The following is a 17,670-nucleotide window of genomic DNA, read 5'->3' on the forward strand; positions in this document are numbered from 1 at the left end:
CCTTCACGCATTGCATCATTGCAAATTATCTCTCTTCTTAGGACTGTTAAGACGTTTGACCCCCATGTGAAATCGATTTTAAGAGCTCCTGAAATCAAAAGATTATGGTATGGTACGTTATTTTCTTTTATGTGCTAAGTGTTGAGCCAACATACGTTATTATACATTAGATTTACTATGAAAAGCCGAAGGCTTCGGCAGATAACTCAGCCCTCGGCATTGATGATTCATGATATCCTGATCAACCTCATCCAATAATTGCTTATTTATAGTACATGGTGTAGCTCATGAACGACCGCAGACCGCGAAATCCGGTCCGAATCCTCAAATCCTCAAATCCTCATTTCAGCTCGAGAGATTCGACCTCCACCACTCATTTGGGAGAGTTACTGGGAGGACCTTGGGGAATTAGATTTGTCTCGAAGGACTTGTCAAGATCTCTCACACCTACGACAAATGAACTGTCACGATGATTACGGGAGGCCATGCCGTAAGAAAAAAAATCTGGAGAGAGAGCTAAAAAAAGCGACAAATGGATATTTGCATCACAATCGACAAGTGTAAACAAACCGCGAATGAAGTAAAATACTTTCAAATTATTTGCAGCCAAACAAGAGAAAAAAGACAATCTCAATGCTGTTTTTTCCTTGTCGCGCGAAATTGATCTGACTGGGACTTTACATGCTGTATTGGTGTGCTAAGTTGCGTAACTTTACTGTGGTATGTTTACATTTTTGATTAACATTTGAAAGAGATAAGTGAACCTTCTTATACAGGAAATTCTAAGGTTGGATCAATATTGCTTCGCACGCTTACCATGTGTCGCTGGGGTTGCCGTGAAAATGATATGGTGGGTTAATGCATTTGTAGCAATGCGAAGTTATTACTCGGCTCTGCCTGTTTACTTCGGAACGTTTAGAAGTTTTGAGAGTTTAGAAAACTCCAGAGCAAGATTGATTTAATTTGTAATGAATAACATTCGTTTACGTAAGTTACAAAAGGTAAACATGTTGCAGATATGCTGAGATCGTCAAGAAGCCTCGGGAATTAAAACGAAAATAAGAGCTGAGCGCAAGAACGAGTTGGGGGGCCGTAAACAGAAGTTATCCTTCTCCAATCAGCTCCTATTCCCACTCATAGGGAAGTAAAAATGTAGCGCGCGCGTAACACGCGGGCCGGGTTTACCTTAGCCACAAGCCTTGCAAACCGCTCATTGTTTGCTATTGACGAGAGAATTTTCTCGTTTTATCCAAGATATTTAAATGCAAGTTTTGCGGAACGAATTATTGTAAGGCGTGTGGAAGGGGAGATTTTCATGGTGTTATGACCGCTACGTCAGTTTGCAGAGTTTGTTTCCAGGTATGTTTAATTAACTTGTAAGAAATGTATACGAAATGAACAAAAAAGTTTAGAAGCTTCTTGTTCCACGCTTATATTAAACTTGGAGAAAAATAATCATGTACGACCGCTTATTTCGATTACGAGACAGTTTCACAACAGAGACGGGTAGTTCACTCAAATTTGTAAAAGCCAAAGCATTCCTCAGATATCATTATCGGTTACCTCTTTCGAGCCGATTTACCAAATGTTTTCTCAGGGATAATCTTCTAATTTAGAAAAACGTTTGCCTTAATCTAAAGGCAAACAATGCAGACGCGAGACGAGTATCACTCACTCAGTACTATAAATTAGGGCAACGATGCGTGCGGTCAGTGAAACGTGTCGGAGAGGGTGTAAGGAAAACTGAATTTTAAGGTCCCCCCCCCTGCTTCAAAAAGTGCTTGTGTCTCTCTGAGGAAGGGGGGAGGAGTATTTCTAGAGTCTCCATGTTCTTATAAGAAATTCTTCTCAGAAGCTACATTTCTTCTGATTTCAGCCCAAATGCCAAGGAGAAAAGGTTGGAAATACTCGGGAAAAATCAACCAAGAAAGAAATGAAGAAGAAGACAACAGTCAAGACAAATTCCTCCCAGTCCAAGAAATAACAACTAAATTTACTGACTGATCGTTCTAAAAGAAAAACCAATATACACGTAGTTTCTAAAGACTAAAAGCTAGTTTCCAAATTCTAATGCTAATTTTATTTTCAAGCTGCTTATCAAACTTGCACTCACAGAGGCAATTCGTCAATAACTTACTCAGCCACAATTGCGACATTACAAGGCTTTACGTACCAATGCTTTTTCTAGTACAGCAGTTAATGTTAGAATCAAGTTGAAGTTGACCGCGTCTGTATTGAGAGCACTGTTATCTCCTTGACAAAAATAATCCTGCACTCACTGTTTATGTGCAGTCGTACCGGGCAAACGCGCCATTTTAAATGAAGTGTCTTGTGTAATCTGCGTTTGCTTCGGTTTTGCAGTGCAAAACTAAGACCAATCACGACTTGGTCGCCAGCGTTTCAGGCAGTTTTTACTTTCAGTTTTCACTAACTCTTAAAGGTATTATCTTTTCCTCTAATTGGCCGTTGTGGTTGCTTTGGTTTTAGTTTGACGACACTCAATCGAAAAGCGTTCTAAACCTCGCGCCGCCCTCTTAAACCAATCAGATAGAAAACTGATACCAACCGTGACTCGGTCATTAGCGTTTTCCCGCGCTACAAGCAGTTTTGCTCGTGTGCGTTTGAGCGCAAGCTCTAATTGGCTCCTTGTGATATTCTACTTTGTTGTGATTGGCTGTTGAGATTATTTTAATTTGGGGTTTGGTCTTGCGAACGACACTCCACCGAAAAGCGCTATACTAAAGCGCCATACTGTTTGTCCAATCTCTAGGGTTTGTCATTTTAAATCCGTGCTAATCTTCGCCATGCATTAAAATCCTTGTTCCTTAATGGGATAAGCTCATCTTTTCCAACTCTTGGAAAGTTATTTCCAGGTTTTCTCGATAAAAGAAAGTCCCTTATCGCGCTCAAAGTGACGCAACTTATTACTTCCGGTTTTGAGTTTCCCAAAATAGTTGGTGAGAATTCACATTCAGGAAAGAGCCCACGTCTGTCAATAAAAAAGCCAGTTACATCGAAAACCGATTGAGAACCATGTTCCACAAACCACTGTAGGTGCTGCTAGTACCTTTTTACTCACTTACGTAAAAGGCCACAAGAAAACGTGAAAAGACGTTGCAACCAAACGCAAGTCTTATTCAAATCCAACGGTTGAAAGGCCGACCAAAACTAACAGGTGCCTCCAAGCTTGCTTTGCCAATGGCTCATCAGTCAGAATTCAGAATCACTGCAACAAATTAAATGCGCGTACTAATCCAAAAAACAGCACCTAGCGCTCGCTGGTGTAACCGTGACACTTGTCTTGAACTGATTAACGGCCTCGAGTTTCGTGAGTTCATCTGGGACGTCTTTTGTGTTTTGCTTTTTTCTTTCTCTTCTTTTTCGAAAGAGGTACGCTTCCAAATGCTAAGAAACAAACAGAGGGAATTTTTTGAATACGATTATTACTCAAACGGGACGAAATTGTAAAAAGTCTTACCAGCGGGTGAGTTGTCGTCGCCTGTCGAAACATTCGATTCTTCCTCCCATGATAACCTTTAAATGAAAATAGAGAATTTGTTCAGCGTACACAAAACTTTTATCAGTACAAGCTCCAGAAATGTATGTTGTAAATTTGTATCAGACCACCTCGACTTAATCGGTGGAAATTCAAAGAGTTAAACCTGTTCAAAGTATCTCTCAAGGCTTGTCCATCACCATCCTCATAGCTGTCAACATCTGTTAGTACAAAAAGAAATAAGTTATGTTTATGACGCAAGTTATAAGGGGCTATTTCACCAAACTTTAGTTCAACTTCATTTTGCCCCCCACCCCCTCCCTCAAAAGGCATACGAACTTATGTCACAGACCGCGTTTGGAGGTTCCAAAGAGTAACCTGACTATTGGAAAAATTTTTTCGCACGTGGTACAAATTTGGCAAAGGACCCTGACATGTTTTCCAGCCGCGCGCCAAATTGCACAGAAAATAAAAGAAACTACTGCTGTCAAACGGCTTAAACAGTTTTCAGCTTTAAAACACTGTAACTTATAGGCTAGTGTGGTTGTTTTATAACTTCTGCAAGAGAACTAGGTTCTGACAGCCTGAAAGCACGTCACCTGACAATTATAAGTGGTTGTTTAGGACTAAATTCGAACCTACAAACAAGAAGTAGAAGGATGACTGAGCGCAAAAAATATTAAGACGGTCTTGTAAAACAAACTTTTTCGATATGTGAAGATAAATACTTACCAATCACATCATCAGCTTCCAGCGAACTCCTGGACAAATAGAGATATGTAAATACAAAAGAAAGAAGGGACAAATAGGTACTAAATTAGTTTCGTAATAGAATTTCAAAGTGACAAAAATTACATCGACATACAAAAGTAAAACTATGCCAAAAGACCATACAACTCTAGGAGGAGTTTGAGGCAGCGAGTGCCAGTTTAAATTTCTTCAAGTTATCAAATTTAGAGAGCTATAATTACATAGGGATGTGTCGTTATACCCACTGTATCCTCACCTTCCTACAATGGGTTCAAATTCTGCATAACCTGCACGAAAACAAAATCAAACGTCTGGTAACCATCATGCTACGAGATATTTCTTTTCCAACTTTTGAAAGTTTCATTTCAATTAAAAAAGGTGTCAAAAAACATATACGAAATAGAGATCACCATATAACAGTTTAATAGAGCAAAACTTGGCGACACGCAGGACACGTGTTTCCCCTCTCGCGGGAAGATTTAAGGCAAGTCGAGGAGAGGTTTGCCTGAGGTCTGGCACTAATGACCTCTCGCCGGCTCACGTTGCTCAAGGACTCGTGCCGAAATGCTTATAACGCTGACCAACTCGCAGGCTTAGTGGGGCTATGCACTTAGCTCGGTGATCAATTATTTTTCCTCTGTTAAAATACAATTTCACCACATCTGTAGAGACGTCATTTCTCATAACAGCATTTCTTGATTTCAGAAGTGAGGCAAGTGTTGAGAAAAACAGCATATCATTGCACACGTATTTAGTACCTAAAAGTCGTAGACGGACATTCTGTCTCTGTTCATCTGAATGCTGCGGACATCGATGAGATCTAAGAGAACATTGCAACAAAGATAAATATTATAGATCAATAAATAGGATTAACGAGTGTAAAAGAAGGTTCGAGATTCTTTGCATAAAAAAGACTGCAATTATAAGTTTTTGGGGAATATTATTCCTCCAAAACAAGGCAGAAACTAACAATAAGAATTAATTTAAGATGGATGTTCGTCTCTCCATACAAATTAGACACATGCCAAAAATCAACTACAGCTTCTTGTAACTTTTTGCCAGGAAATGAAAAAAGAAGAGAATAGTGTAGAAGCACATGGAATGTTCTCTCCGGACATCTGTATAAACAATAGTTCATGTTATTGAAATTTTGGTACTTCTCTCCTCTCTGATGCCAAACAAACACTCTCTCTTCGGCAAGTTCAAAAACTACTATAGACCAAACATAGCACTTTGTTTAAAGTCTTTCATTTGTAATACAATCTCATAAAAAATAAATTTACCTTGTGCACATGCGTGCTGTATGTTCTGATATTACACCACACGTCTGCAAAACAAATAACGAAACAAAGAATGAGCAAGAGGAGGATTATACATGAATAAATTCTTCTAAAGGAAGTTTTTAGTATTGTCATGTTAGACCTGTAAGTATTACCATGCAAGCAGTATTGTACTTGGATTGAAAGCTGTTTGAAAAATAAATCCTTATTGTAAGTAATGTATCACAGAAAACACATTGTATGTACTATACTAAAGTTGGTGATTTTGTTTAGCTTTGCTCTGTATTGTAAGGTAATGTTTTGAAAATAATTATATCAAATATAACTTATTGATGTTTAGAGAAAGGTAAGGCACAGGTAGTGTGTGAAATAACTTTAATTTCCTAAGGTAAATGTACACACCTGGGAAAGAAGGCTCTTCTTCTCCTCTGAAAAATATAATCGAAACAGTTTATGTTATCATAAAGACAAACACAACTTTTCCAAATTATTGGGAAAGACATTGTAAGCTCATTCAAAATGTAGCAATCACCACCAAAATTTGGTCAGCTTCTTTTGCAGTTATGGGAGAAAAATAACGAAGTGTGTAATGGCTAACATTCTGACCACTGGACCCATAGGCACACATACAAGCACTGGCTGGATGATTGTGTTGTGCTGATTGGAAAAACTCTTCTTTCTCTCAGTGCAATCTTCCACCCAGGGGTACATTCCTGAGTGGAGAATTGGCACTGATGAACTGTCAGGGGGAGTCTTGCAAAATTACCAAGGGGGAGAGGGGTAAACAGAGGATAACCCCCCTTAAATCATGAGATTTCAATGTGTGATAGTTTATCATAGCGTATCCCTCATCAGTGAACATGCAACTGAAATCTAGAGCCTATAATCTATCCCTAATTACCGTACACACCATTTCCAAGGGGTTCAAAGGCAGCCACAGTGAGTCCAGTCTACAAAATACAAAAACTGAATCAACATACAGTATTAAACTTTCAAAAAATTATTTCCTGCTTTACTCACACAGTATTGCAACATAAATAAGCTGAATTTTACCCTCGTTGCTGGTAATTCGCCACTGTGAACAGAACTAGGCGTGCCTGGACGTGGTGTACCAGCTTCACCTTAAGACCAAAAAGAATAAAGAAAAAACTCAACTGAAGTGATACAAGGCAATGAGCAAGACTCTAACTTGAATTTTTTTTAAATGCGCAACAGAGCCACAAACTGAAATTAAAATTAGTAATTATTTCACATACCATTCTTCCTTGGGGCTTTTGCTCTCCTGGGTGAATTTCCCTTGAAAGACAGAACAATTTTGATAGCAATAAAGTGAGACTTGGGTAGTAACCATTTAACCCTTAATTCCCAAGATCTAATTGTTAATTCTCCCTTCTAAATGTTACACATTTCCTTGTAAATAAGTCATGAGAATTTCACGTTAAATCAAGATAACATCTTCCACCTGATTAGTTTGAGTCTTCTCTTTACCTGTTTGCTGGATAATGTATGAATATTGAAGGGAGAAGTAACATGTTGATCACTCCTGGGAGTTGAAGGGTTAAAAGAGGCCACCCCTTCCTTTCCTACATTTAACTCTCATAAGTGATTAACATGTAACCTCTCCCTATAACATCCACACATTATCCAGCCAATATGTAATGAGAATACTCAAACTTATCAGGTACAAGTGAGTAGTCTTGATCTACCACCAAATTCTCCTGACTTATTTACAAGGAAATGTGTAACAGCTAGAGAGGAGAATTAACAATCAGATCTTGGGAGTTAAAGGATTAAGTTATGATTAAAAATGGAAAAACCCTTCCACTCCTCATTAGCTTTTCATGTGTTATGAAAAACATACCTTGAATTTGAATTTGCTAAATAATAATATAATATATAATAAAAATAATAAATTCCATTTACTGAACTGCTTAAAAAGTCATTACCATTTGAAAGCTTACCCTGTCTCTCTTATTCTTCTTTCCTGCAAAGTGAAAAAAAAAATTTTTTCTTGTTAACCCTTGAAAACTCGTTACATTTGTGAAAAGCAGCATGTTCATTGTACTTGAATACTAAAAAAGGTAACCAATATATGCCTCAAAGAAGTGGAAACAAATCCCAACAAACCTGGTTTTCTGTCTGAATTCCAAGTCCAGTCATCATCAAAGTAGTTGTCATCATCATCATCTCCATCAATCAGTTTGCCTGTGGTTGCAAGCCTGGCAAATTGATGCAAGATGGGAAACTTAAACTTAAATCTTATTAATCAGTGACCATTTTTATGGACAAGTCCTGTAAATTAATATATGTGTCAAAACTTTGACCTCTAATGGTCCCATTTCATGCACTGAAAACAAAACCTTGAATAGAATGCTGGTTGTTTTTCACAGGTGAATCCATCTAAATTTGCAAACAGTACCCTTATACTACAGGTTCTTTTAATGAGAGTCTACAAGCCAAATATAAGAATGTTTTTTCCAGATTTTGCAAATTGTTCTTGCTCAGCAGATTTAAGTTCCAGCAGAAAATACTACCACAAAAAAATGACCAGAAATTCATGTATTTTCTTCTCTCTGTCAAATGGTTAAAAAAATCCCACTACAAAACCTTGCATTCCAACTCATTGGAAATATCCATCACTCTCCAAATTATCTGTGGTAGAACATTTCTTTGCTAGTTTGAAAATGACCACTAAAAAATTGTATAACCATTTTCTAAATTCAGTTTCTTTCCTTCGTTGTTCAGACTTACACAGAAAATCCCAAAAATTAGTTCCAACAGAAATTTCCATTACCTAAAATAAGCAATAATTTTGTACCAACTGAACTAATTTGAGCAGTATGCAGTGTTCAAATAACAAATTTAAATAAGATAATTGAATAATTCATTCATACAACCTCCTACTGGCCAGTCGGCTGCTGTTACGACCCATTCCTAGGCATTTTTCTAGGTGAGGGGCAAATCTGTTAGCAGCCATGTTCCTCTGACAGCTGGGACAAATGCACTCAACCTGTTTCTTTAATGGTCCCTGCCCAAACACATCCAGACCATCACGGTCCACCACTTCTGCAATAATGAATAAAAAAAAGGGGACTTAATTCCCATGAGTGACCAAGAAAGAATTCTTGTCACCATAGTATTACAACATCAGGTAGATGTGATGAAAACAAAGTAAAATATCAATTAAAGGATTATTAGTTGATCCACAACAAAATTCTCCAAACTATCATCATTAAATTGTACAGTAGACACCTTAAGATTGATTGGCCTACAATTTCTCCTAAAATTATCACCCTTGAATCAAATAATTTAGTTAGAAACCCTTTCAGTCAAATCATACTTTTCTATGTATTAACCCTATAACTCCCAAGATCTGATTGTTATTTCTCCCCTCTAGCTGCTACACATTTCCCTGTAAATTAGTTATGAGAATTTGGTGTAAGATCAAGACAAAGATATCTACCTGATAAGTTTGAGAATTCTCATTATCTCTTTGCTGGATAAAGTATGAATATAATAGGGAGAAGTTACATGTTAATCACTTCTGGGAGTTCAAGGGTTAAAACAAAACAATACACATATAAGAGAAGAAAAGAGTCATCACATCTTGAACAACCGGGCCGACTTGTTCAAAGGGCAGATAATGCTATCCAACAGATAAATCACTTTCCAGGGAATGAGTGTCACCAAAATGTACTGCCCTATCTACATCACAGAGATTTATCCAGCAGATAGGGTAATTTAGTATTATCAACTGAGTTGATAACATAAATATGCCACCATAAAGAGTTTAAAAGCTGACATTTCAAGCATTAAACCTTCATCAGAGAGATGGCAAAGAGCTAACACTTGAAACATCAGCTTTAAAACCCCTTATAGTGGCCAGTTTTCTTTATCAACTAAGTCGATAATCCTAAATGACCCTGTTATACTCCCCACTGATCTAGCACCACAATTTCTCTAAAAACTTACCCCTTTATCAAGTGGATAGCCTTATCCACACTTTAGTCAACCAAGGACAAGTAAAAAGATAATATAAGGTCAACACCAGACAGTTATTAACATTATTACTGAGAAAAGTAATAAATGAGAAGTGCTCTGTTAAATTGTTTTCCAGTAGGCTACTTCTGTATAGATAAGAATAATTACACTTTGTGTTTTATTGTAACATGACATTGAGGACTAAAAAAAGCCACAAAAAACTTGAACAAGAAGCAGTTTCCAAGTTAGAATACTTACCAAACTGTTTCATACTGATCACAGAAAGAACATGAAAAGCAAAGTAAATATGAAAACATTTAGCATTCAGCAAGTTATCGAATAAGGAACTTGAGCTAACAGAATTCTTTTAGAGCTGTAACAGTAAATTTAATCATACATTAATTGAATACACATACTGTTCTTCATTTCTTGAAATCCTCACAAATCATTCTTAGATCCCAGATATAAAGCTATTTCATAAGCAAATCACTGTATTTTAACCACACAACCTAACAGATACAGTTGCATAAACAATGCTTCCTTTTGAAACCTCTCATTCCTCTCAGAATTTACGCAAGAAGAATTGTTTCCTATGACAACCTGCCCCTTTACCCCTGTCTACTTTTCTGTTCACCAGTGAATAACAAACTGTTGGAAGTAATTTTTAGTGGTACCCCTCACGCACTTGGTCCCACTCCCTTTATCAGAATACCATATTTTTCTCATATAAGTGCCCTTGCCCCCCCCCCCCCCCCTCCACAACCCTTTTGCAAAAATTTTAAACAAGCACCCAGGTGCTTATTCAAGGAAGTATGGTCTTCAATCATCTTTTTCAGCCAAAATCTAGTTATTAAGCATATCATCTTGGGAGTTAATTTCCTTGTTGTTGCTTTTCTGTTTCAGAAACCAATTGTTACGATTTTAATTACATTACACCTTGAAGTAAAGGTGAAGTCTGTACTCAAGCCTATTGGCCCACACAGCCACAGCTTATCCCAGATTCCATGTTGGATAAAGTTACTAGGAGTATTACTACTCTCCCCTGGATGGGATGCTAGTCCATTGCAAGGTTATCCCCCAGCATTTTATCAGGCTTCCCTGAAAATTTGCTGCCACCCATTCATAGTCCTGGTTGGAGAGAGGCACTCTGAGAGTACAGCATTTTGCCCAACAACACAACACAATGACCCAGCAAGGTCTACCACTCCAACATCTTAACCCAAAGTCACTGACTATCCTGCCCTTGCACCTCTCCTCAACTTCTAACTGTCTTAAAATTACAAGTGAGCAGTATACAACAAAATATGTAAGGGGTAAAAGTAGATGACACTAACATTTTTTCATCTGATTGCTCAAGGACACTGTACACTCCTTGTTTAACGGAACGATGAATGTCTAAACAAACACCGACAATGGCCTCATCAATCAGCTCATTCACAATACCAGACTCCAAGCTGGAATCCTATGAAAAATAAAAGGAGAAAAAAAGTTCATTTAAAACATCCAACTCACCAGGCATTTTATTACATGGGTTTCAATAACTTTTTTCCAGTGGTGAGGTAGGTGCCAGTACCCTAAGGCAAAACCCAAACAAGTGAGCCTGCTTACAGGCTAAATAGTCAGTAGTAGACCACCAGCAACTGGATTTTCATGAAACTCTTGCATTATACACGACATAAGAAGGTTTGATAATTTGAAACCCAAAGAGAAAGAGGGAGTTTTAATACATCAAAAGGATGGAGCAGTAATAGTGCTCTGAGGTCTTGATTTCTGGCTTTGGAACCAGTAACCACATAAACCCCCTTACAAAAATATGGAATGATTTATTGTTTATACCAAGCCCCAGACTTGTTCCAAGATTGGATAACCCTACCCACGGATAGCATAGCATGTTTTTCTATCACTTCTCTGTCAGAAAGTGATTTATCCTTGTCTACCATTTAATCAAATGGGCCCAGACAGATAATCAAACTGTCAAAAGCTAATTGATTTTGCAGTCTCACCACGTCTTGATTAAATGGAAAAAAATATCTGATAACACTTGCATAATATTGTAATCAAGGAGTTTTTTCAAACAAGACAAGCTTGATAATAGTGGTTGAGCTTTAGTTAACAGGAGTAAGAGCGGGTAATTTTGAGTAATATTGATATTGTTGGTGAAGTTTTAGATACATGTATAGCTATTGGTCGAATTAAACGTGAGATGTATTTTAGGGTAATATTAATCTGTGGAACGACATTTTAAAAAACTCACTTCATCCAGGTCTAAGCTTTCCACTTCCGATGGTGAACTTCCAGTTTCCAGTAGCCCGCTCATAACTTCAAGTCTAGATCTGAAGGTGTCTATAAAATCAGAGCGCCGAGGCACGCCATTTCCGCAGGGCAAAGTTAGTGCAAAGTTTCCTAGGTTAAATATTTTTCTTGAGAAATTTTCCTCAGCCAGGAGCCTAAGTTAGCAAAACGTCCCTGGACGATGCTACATTTTGCGAGTGTATCAAGTTCAACGGCTATCACATGGCTGAATCCAATTTGCAATTTTCATCCCAAAACAGCGTTAACGAAACCTTGGCCAGGTTACATGTCAATACAGCAGCAGTCGTGGAAATTCGTTTTCTTCGTGGTTTCCGGAATTCTACCGAGAGCTCTCGTAAAGCTTCTAAAATTCCGACAGATCTCCGACGAGAGATCGAAGGTCAGCGGAGTGCTTTCTAAACCTTGCAGAAAATGGCGGAAAGCTTGCAGAACGGGAGTCAAATTAGGAAAAACAAACGACATCAGTAGCCAATTACAACATGTCTAGGTTAACAGAACAGCAAATCTTGTCAAGAGCCAGAGCCTCCTCTCTTGAAAATGTGAAGAATCTTAATTTTTGGTGAGCGAGCGACACTTTTTTCAACTCTATTGTAGAACGAGATCGAAGGAAAATGACGCTATATTTTTGTTGTCATAGTTTCACGTATATATATTTTCTCTCCTTGTAGGGGAAGTGATTTGAGCGATGTAAGTACAGTACGATTGTTTGCCTTGTTTTAAATTCTGAACATAATTCTGTAATGTCTGTAATTAAAACCCAGTGATTTTTTTTTATATAACTATATAAAATTCCTTTATATATCAACAAGGATAAGATTTTTATTGGTCTCAATCTTATTTACACACAATTTCATTGTTTTTCTCCTCCAGATTTCTGTTTTACGCCAGATGCCAAATGTTGAAGTTTTAAGTTTAAGGTTTGTGTTGGGAAGTGAATGCTCTTTCACTTCACAGTCATTTAAATTTTCAATCAAAGGTCTTTGTCACTGCATTGACATTCCTTAGCCTGGTCTTTCTCTTTGATCATTTGAAATTTTAGATTTCAAGCATACTTTTTTTTTAGTGTTAACAACATATCAAGCCTGGAAGACTAAACCCTAACCCTAAGCAATTTTCAACCAAAGGTCTTTGTCACTGCATTGACATTCCTTAGCCTGGTATTTCTCTTTGATCATTTGAAATTTTAGATTTCAAGTATACTTTTTTTTTTTTTTTAGTGTTAACAACATATCAAGCCTGGAAGACTTTGCACATTGTAAGTATTGTTGATTTTGGTTTGATAGAAATTATTCATGTATGGGTTCTCTAACAATTCACAAGATTGAACAATTCATAAGATTGATACTGAGGTTTAGTTATTTTTTTTCTGGCAAGAAGGTGTAATTAAGGTGAGGACATGGGAAAAGTGCTCCCTAAAACAAAGATTTTTTCCAGGGCTAGCGACAGATGCAAAGATTGTGGGAATATTTATTTCAGGAATCACAAATGTTTGTGTTTCTTGATGGATGGCGTCCCCTTAATTGAAGTGTCTGTAATCTTTTCACTACACAAATAGAACAAGCTTACCTGGGGTACCCATGGGAGACTTGGTAGCCCAATTGTTCAAAGGGAGGAAATGCTATCTACTGGGAAAATCTGTATCCAGTGGATAGTGTAATGTGTTTTGTTAACATTCATCTGCTGGATGGTAATTTATCCGTTGGATAGTGTTATGCAACCTTTGAACTACCAGGCTAATAGTTGCTGGGCTGGATTGTTGGTTAAGAGGTCTGGGTTTGAGAAGCCTGATGAAGCAGGATAAGTTCTGGCTCCATGCACTATTAGGTTCAAGTACAGACTTCGCCTTTTTAACTAGGATACTCAGGGGCTGCCATGCATCCAAATCCCAAATGTCAGATGCCTGGCCACAAGCCTTCTTTCCACACACAATCTCAAAAGATAACCTGGGCATCTGATAATCAAATTAATCAAACCCCCTCAGTGGCTTGTCCTTACCATGATGTTTCTTAGATTTCCCTGAAATACCGAGGTCAAGGACAGTCACCTGAAAGCTATCCACATTACCTTTTGGAACGAGGCATGCACCTTTACATTTTTTTCCAACAATGTTTCTCAAGAGAGTTGTATAGTACATCACACATACTTGAATACTGAATATAAAGTTTCTCTCCACCCACACTCCCATCCTTAACCCTTTAACTCCCACGATCTGGTTGTTAATTCTCCTCTCTAGCTGTTTTTCCTTTTTTCCTCCTTTCCTTTTCCTTGTAAATATATCATTGATAAAAATTTGGTGTAAGATCTAGATCACAACTTGTACCTGATAAGTTTTAGTATAATTCATGGATAGTGTTGAGAGAAGTTACATTTTAATCACTTTTGGGAGTTGAAGGGTTAATCATTGATGGAAATCTTTGATAAATTTCCAGTAAACTACATTGTTTGTTTTTGTTCTGATTTTGTTTTGTGAAGGTCCAAGATTAAGAGAACTATATTTGAGGAAAAATAGCATTGAAGATATCAGTGAGATAGGTTGTCTGAAGAACCTTCCTAAGCTAAGAGTGCTGTGGCTGTCGGACAATCCTTGTGCGAATGTGGAACATTACCGAATGACTGTTCTAAAGAATTTACCCAAACTCACTAAGCTGGACACTGTAGGTTGGTGAAATTATATCTGTTTTAGTGACATCAGAGGCTATTGTTTGCTTTTGTTGCTCCTTTTTCCTTTTGTTTTCCCTGCCTTTCCTCTATGTGCAAAATGAGGGACTTAATACTCAATATCAGAGGTAAATGTTGAACATTTCCTAACCCTTTCCCTCCCAAGATCTTATTAGTAATTCTCCTTACTGTCTGCCATACAGTTCTTGTGAGGTTATGTCAGAGAATTTGTTATTGGATCAACTAATGATCCCTCAGCTGATATTTTCTTTTTTCTCATCACTTACGTACTTGATATTGTATTGATATTGTAAGGAGAAATTCTGTCTTGGCAACTCATGAGAGTCAAAGGGTTAAAACAGGAATCAGATTTCATAGCAAGATCTTTATAGGTGTTAATTGAAGAAATATTGTTCCCAATTGCATAGTGATTTTCACAACTGTAGGATGAAATGTCTTAACCAAGCTCTGCAATGAATGTCAATCAGAAATAGGAGAGATTCAAATTAATTGAGTGTGTATTGTCTTACTAGTGGTTGAGGAGTCAGAAGTGGAGGAGGCAGCCAAAGAAGGAACCGAAATCAAAACACCAGATGAAATTCCTGTCCACAATTTAGAATTGACTGCCACAGTTGGAAAGGTGATGATGGAAATTTTCATTTTCAATTCATTTATTTACATAGTTGTACAGTAACACCTATTGACTGGTCTAACTGAGTTGCTTTCATGCCAATCTTAACCTTTATTACCTGAGAATGACCAGCATTTAATTTCTCCATACTGCTATACTGCAGAAGCATTCATTGAGGTTATGAGAATAGATGAAATGATCCACAACCTAAGGAGCTTTGACTATTGAACAAATTCTCTTTGTCAGCACTGAAGGAAACGTGTAAAAAAAGTATGGAGAATATAGATACCTATGTTAGGGTGTAAAGGGTTAAACTTTTTACCCGTTTTTCTGCAGGATGCTCTCAAAACTGTTAGTGCTTTAAGTGAGGATGCTAATCAACAAGTGTCAACAGGTAGGTTTCATAAACAAGTTCAGCTAAATGTCCAATTTCAATGATGATATTTTAATCAATCTTTCACTCTCTAGAATCTGCATTGGTAGGAATTTTTCTTGGAAAGCTCGAGAGAGAGAGGAAAGCTAGGATTACATGGAGAAATGTGAATAAGATTGCAAAGTACTCTATGTAGGCTATATTGCAGGCATTGTATTCAGAATAAATTGGTATTTTCATAACTTGCCACACCACCATGTTAAACAGAATTATATTGTGGGAAATTCAATCAAGGACAAGCATTGCATTGACAATGTGGTAAAGGGGGTCAAAATTTGGAAATAGTGCTGCTTTTCTTAATGTTCATTTTTGGCATGTTTATTTTGTTTTCATCTGCAGAAAAGGGTGATCCGGAATCAGCACAAAGCAATTTAGTAAATGAAACCAAGTATGTAGAACTATACAGACCCAAGTGCTTAAGGTTTGCCTTTTTGGCAATTGCTTTTAAGTAGAATGGTAAACTCATTTGATCAGGCAATGGTCCTTGTACACAGGTGGGATGCAGTCTCCTCAATTTCATAAAAAGGCATAAAATAGCTGGACTCTTGACTTTGTAGAAATCCTTTTTTAAAATTCCAGGATGGTTTTGCATGAAATACTGTTAAGAGGGGTGATTTCATCAAGTGAGTTGGCCTCTGGACTGCAGATTAACCCTCTAAGAGCAACTAGAATCCAAATTCTCCTCACAATACCACTCCTGAATCATTTTGCATTTGGACCCAACTAGTATCTGGGAGGCTCAAATAAGAATCCTATCCTTGTTTTCACTGAATTGTATTTGGTTTTTGTCAGTAAACTTCGAGCCCAGTTAGGACTGAAGCCACTGATGTTGGATGATCAAACCCATGGTGTGACAACCATGGCAGCAACAGATTCCCATCGAACAGAGCCTGTAACAGTTTCTCCCACCCCTAGAGTAAGTTTTGGTTCTGTAAATGATTCAATATTTTTAAGAATGGTTATTCATTTGCACCGTTTGCTATACTGAAGCACAAAAGTATTCACCTATTGTCGTGATGAGTAAGGTTTTGGGTAAACGTAACTATTTGTTCATGCGTCAGAGTTCATCGAGATATGAAGCGCACGGGAAGTTAAAAGAGTGCGAAAGATGCTGGAAAGTCAGGGGATTTTTTCAATAGCATTTTGCATGCTAGGGCATGTCAAGGAAAATCTCTGAACAAGGGTTTTCATAGAGAAAAAAAAAGACAAAACAAAACAGGTAATACCTCGAACGAACTGGTAGTTCTCACATTATTTTGTTTCCCAGGCACCTCTTGCACTTTTTAATCACATAAACATTAAAATCGTTCTTGAATTGATCATGGAATTCTATGAGATCCAAAAAGCACCCAACCTCATTTACAGTTCTTTTACTGAAATCTTGGCCTCTAACACTGAAAAAAATCGAAAATTCTTTTTTCTGTAACCTGTAAATAGGAAGGATTTGAACAAAGATTTGAATCTGCGCTTTTTATCATACCATCTGATTGTTTTTGTTGTATAGGTGGCACTGGTTTCAGTAAACGCACAGTAAGCTTCTCAAATCAAACGTCTCGTTAATACTAAATTCTCTTTTCTTGCAGAGTCAGAATATTTTATCTGCGGTTCTTACTTTGGTACAGGAACTCGACCATACAAGTCTCTTAACTCTTCGACAAGAAATTGACCAACAGCTTCAAGATCGTAATGATGATGTAGAAAGTAAACCATATTCTGAGAACAAACATCCTCCACATGAAAAGGAGGCAATGGTGGACTAGGAAACTGCAATGCTTTTCTATTAACATAGATGTTGGACTTATATCTGTAGCTAAAATGACAGACTGCCTTGTCTTCACAAGTAGAAGTCATCTTGTAAACCTCATTCTGATAACAAACCTCCACAAGAGAAGGAAGAAATTGTGGACTAAGGAACAAGACTGCTTTTCCTTTACCTTAGAAATTGGACTTCTATTCGTAGCTGACAGGACAGAATTTCTTGTTTCGACAAATAGAGAGCACCTTGCAATTTAATTTATCGGTTTTCTTGGAAGTCTTGCATGTAGCTCACATATTTAGAAGGGGATCGTGTGGAATTTTGATCTACACTGAATCTGATTGAGAAAGATTAATGATATATACTTCTGGG

The 17,670-nt window shown here is 37.4% G+C and overlaps 2 protein-coding genes and 1 long non-coding RNA gene across 3 annotated transcripts; 2 read left to right on the top strand and 1 right to left on the bottom strand.

Moving 5' to 3' along the window:
* The first annotated feature begins 582 nt into the window (after positions 1–582).
* LOC131780860 (uncharacterized) lies at positions 583–1,906 on the top strand. Its single transcript, XR_010718916.1, has 3 exons — positions 583–720; positions 1,255–1,359; positions 1,877–1,906. It is a non-coding gene; the product is annotated as an uncharacterized lncRNA (long non-coding RNA).
* A 148-nt stretch (positions 1,907–2,054) lies between these two features.
* On the bottom strand, positions 2,055–12,080 carry LOC131780858 (ataxin-7-like protein 3). Its single transcript, XM_059097449.2, has 17 exons — positions 11,762–12,080; positions 10,842–10,969; positions 9,766–9,779; positions 8,424–8,592; positions 7,654–7,745; positions 7,488–7,510; positions 6,783–6,822; positions 6,580–6,647; positions 6,437–6,476; positions 5,929–5,954; positions 5,530–5,573; positions 5,005–5,066; positions 4,503–4,533; positions 4,229–4,257; positions 3,663–3,717; positions 3,479–3,534; positions 2,055–3,405 (listed from the first exon to the last, which is right to left on the bottom strand). Exons 1-17 carry the CDS (start codon positions 11,822–11,824, stop codon positions 3,335–3,337), a joined length of 1,011 nt encoding a protein of 336 aa, XP_058953432.1. The 5' UTR covers positions 11,825–12,080; the 3' UTR covers positions 2,055–3,334.
* Positions 12,081–12,218: 138 nt separating this feature from the next.
* On the top strand, positions 12,219–17,559 carry LOC131780859 (cilia- and flagella-associated protein 410). Its single transcript, XM_059097450.2, has 10 exons — positions 12,219–12,379; positions 12,489–12,507; positions 12,691–12,737; positions 13,038–13,075; positions 14,293–14,478; positions 15,012–15,118; positions 15,446–15,503; positions 15,882–15,930; positions 16,335–16,458; positions 17,126–17,559. The coding sequence occupies exons 1-10, from the start codon at positions 12,300–12,302 to the stop codon at positions 17,300–17,302; spliced, it is 885 nt and encodes a 294-aa protein (XP_058953433.2). The 5' UTR covers positions 12,219–12,299; the 3' UTR covers positions 17,303–17,559.
* The last annotated feature ends 111 nt before the right edge of the window (positions 17,560–17,670 follow it).

The sequence above is a fragment of the Pocillopora verrucosa genome, chromosome 10 (genome assembly GCF_036669915.1).
Source record: "Pocillopora verrucosa isolate sample1 chromosome 10, ASM3666991v2, whole genome shotgun sequence".
Taxonomy (NCBI): Eukaryota; Metazoa; Cnidaria; class Anthozoa; order Scleractinia; family Pocilloporidae; genus Pocillopora; species Pocillopora verrucosa.

Bases quoted from the DNA above. Each gene is read 5' to 3' on its own strand.
- LOC131780858 (XM_059097449.2), bottom strand. From the start codon at position 11,824: ATGAGCGGGCTACTGGAAACTGGAAGTTCACCATCGGAAGTGGAAAGC. The intron at 5,955-6,436 runs GTGTGTACGGTA...TATATTTTTCAG, and splicing joins CTTTGAACCCCTTGGAAATG to AGGAGAAGAAGAGCCTTCTT. The intron at 5,067-5,529 runs GTAAATTTATTT...ATGTTCTCTTAG, and splicing joins ACAGCACGCATGTGCACAAG to ATCTCATCGATGTCCGCAGC.
- LOC131780859 (XM_059097450.2), top strand. From the start codon at position 12,300: ATGTCTAGGTTAACAGAACAGCAAATCTTGTCAAGAGCCAGAGCCTCC. The intron at 13,076-14,292 runs GTAAGTATTGTT...TGTTTTGTGAAG, and splicing joins CCTGGAAGACTTTGCACATT to GTCCAAGATTAAGAGAACTA. The intron at 15,504-15,881 runs GTAGGTTTCATA...TTTCATCTGCAG, and splicing joins TAATCAACAAGTGTCAACAG to AAAAGGGTGATCCGGAATCA.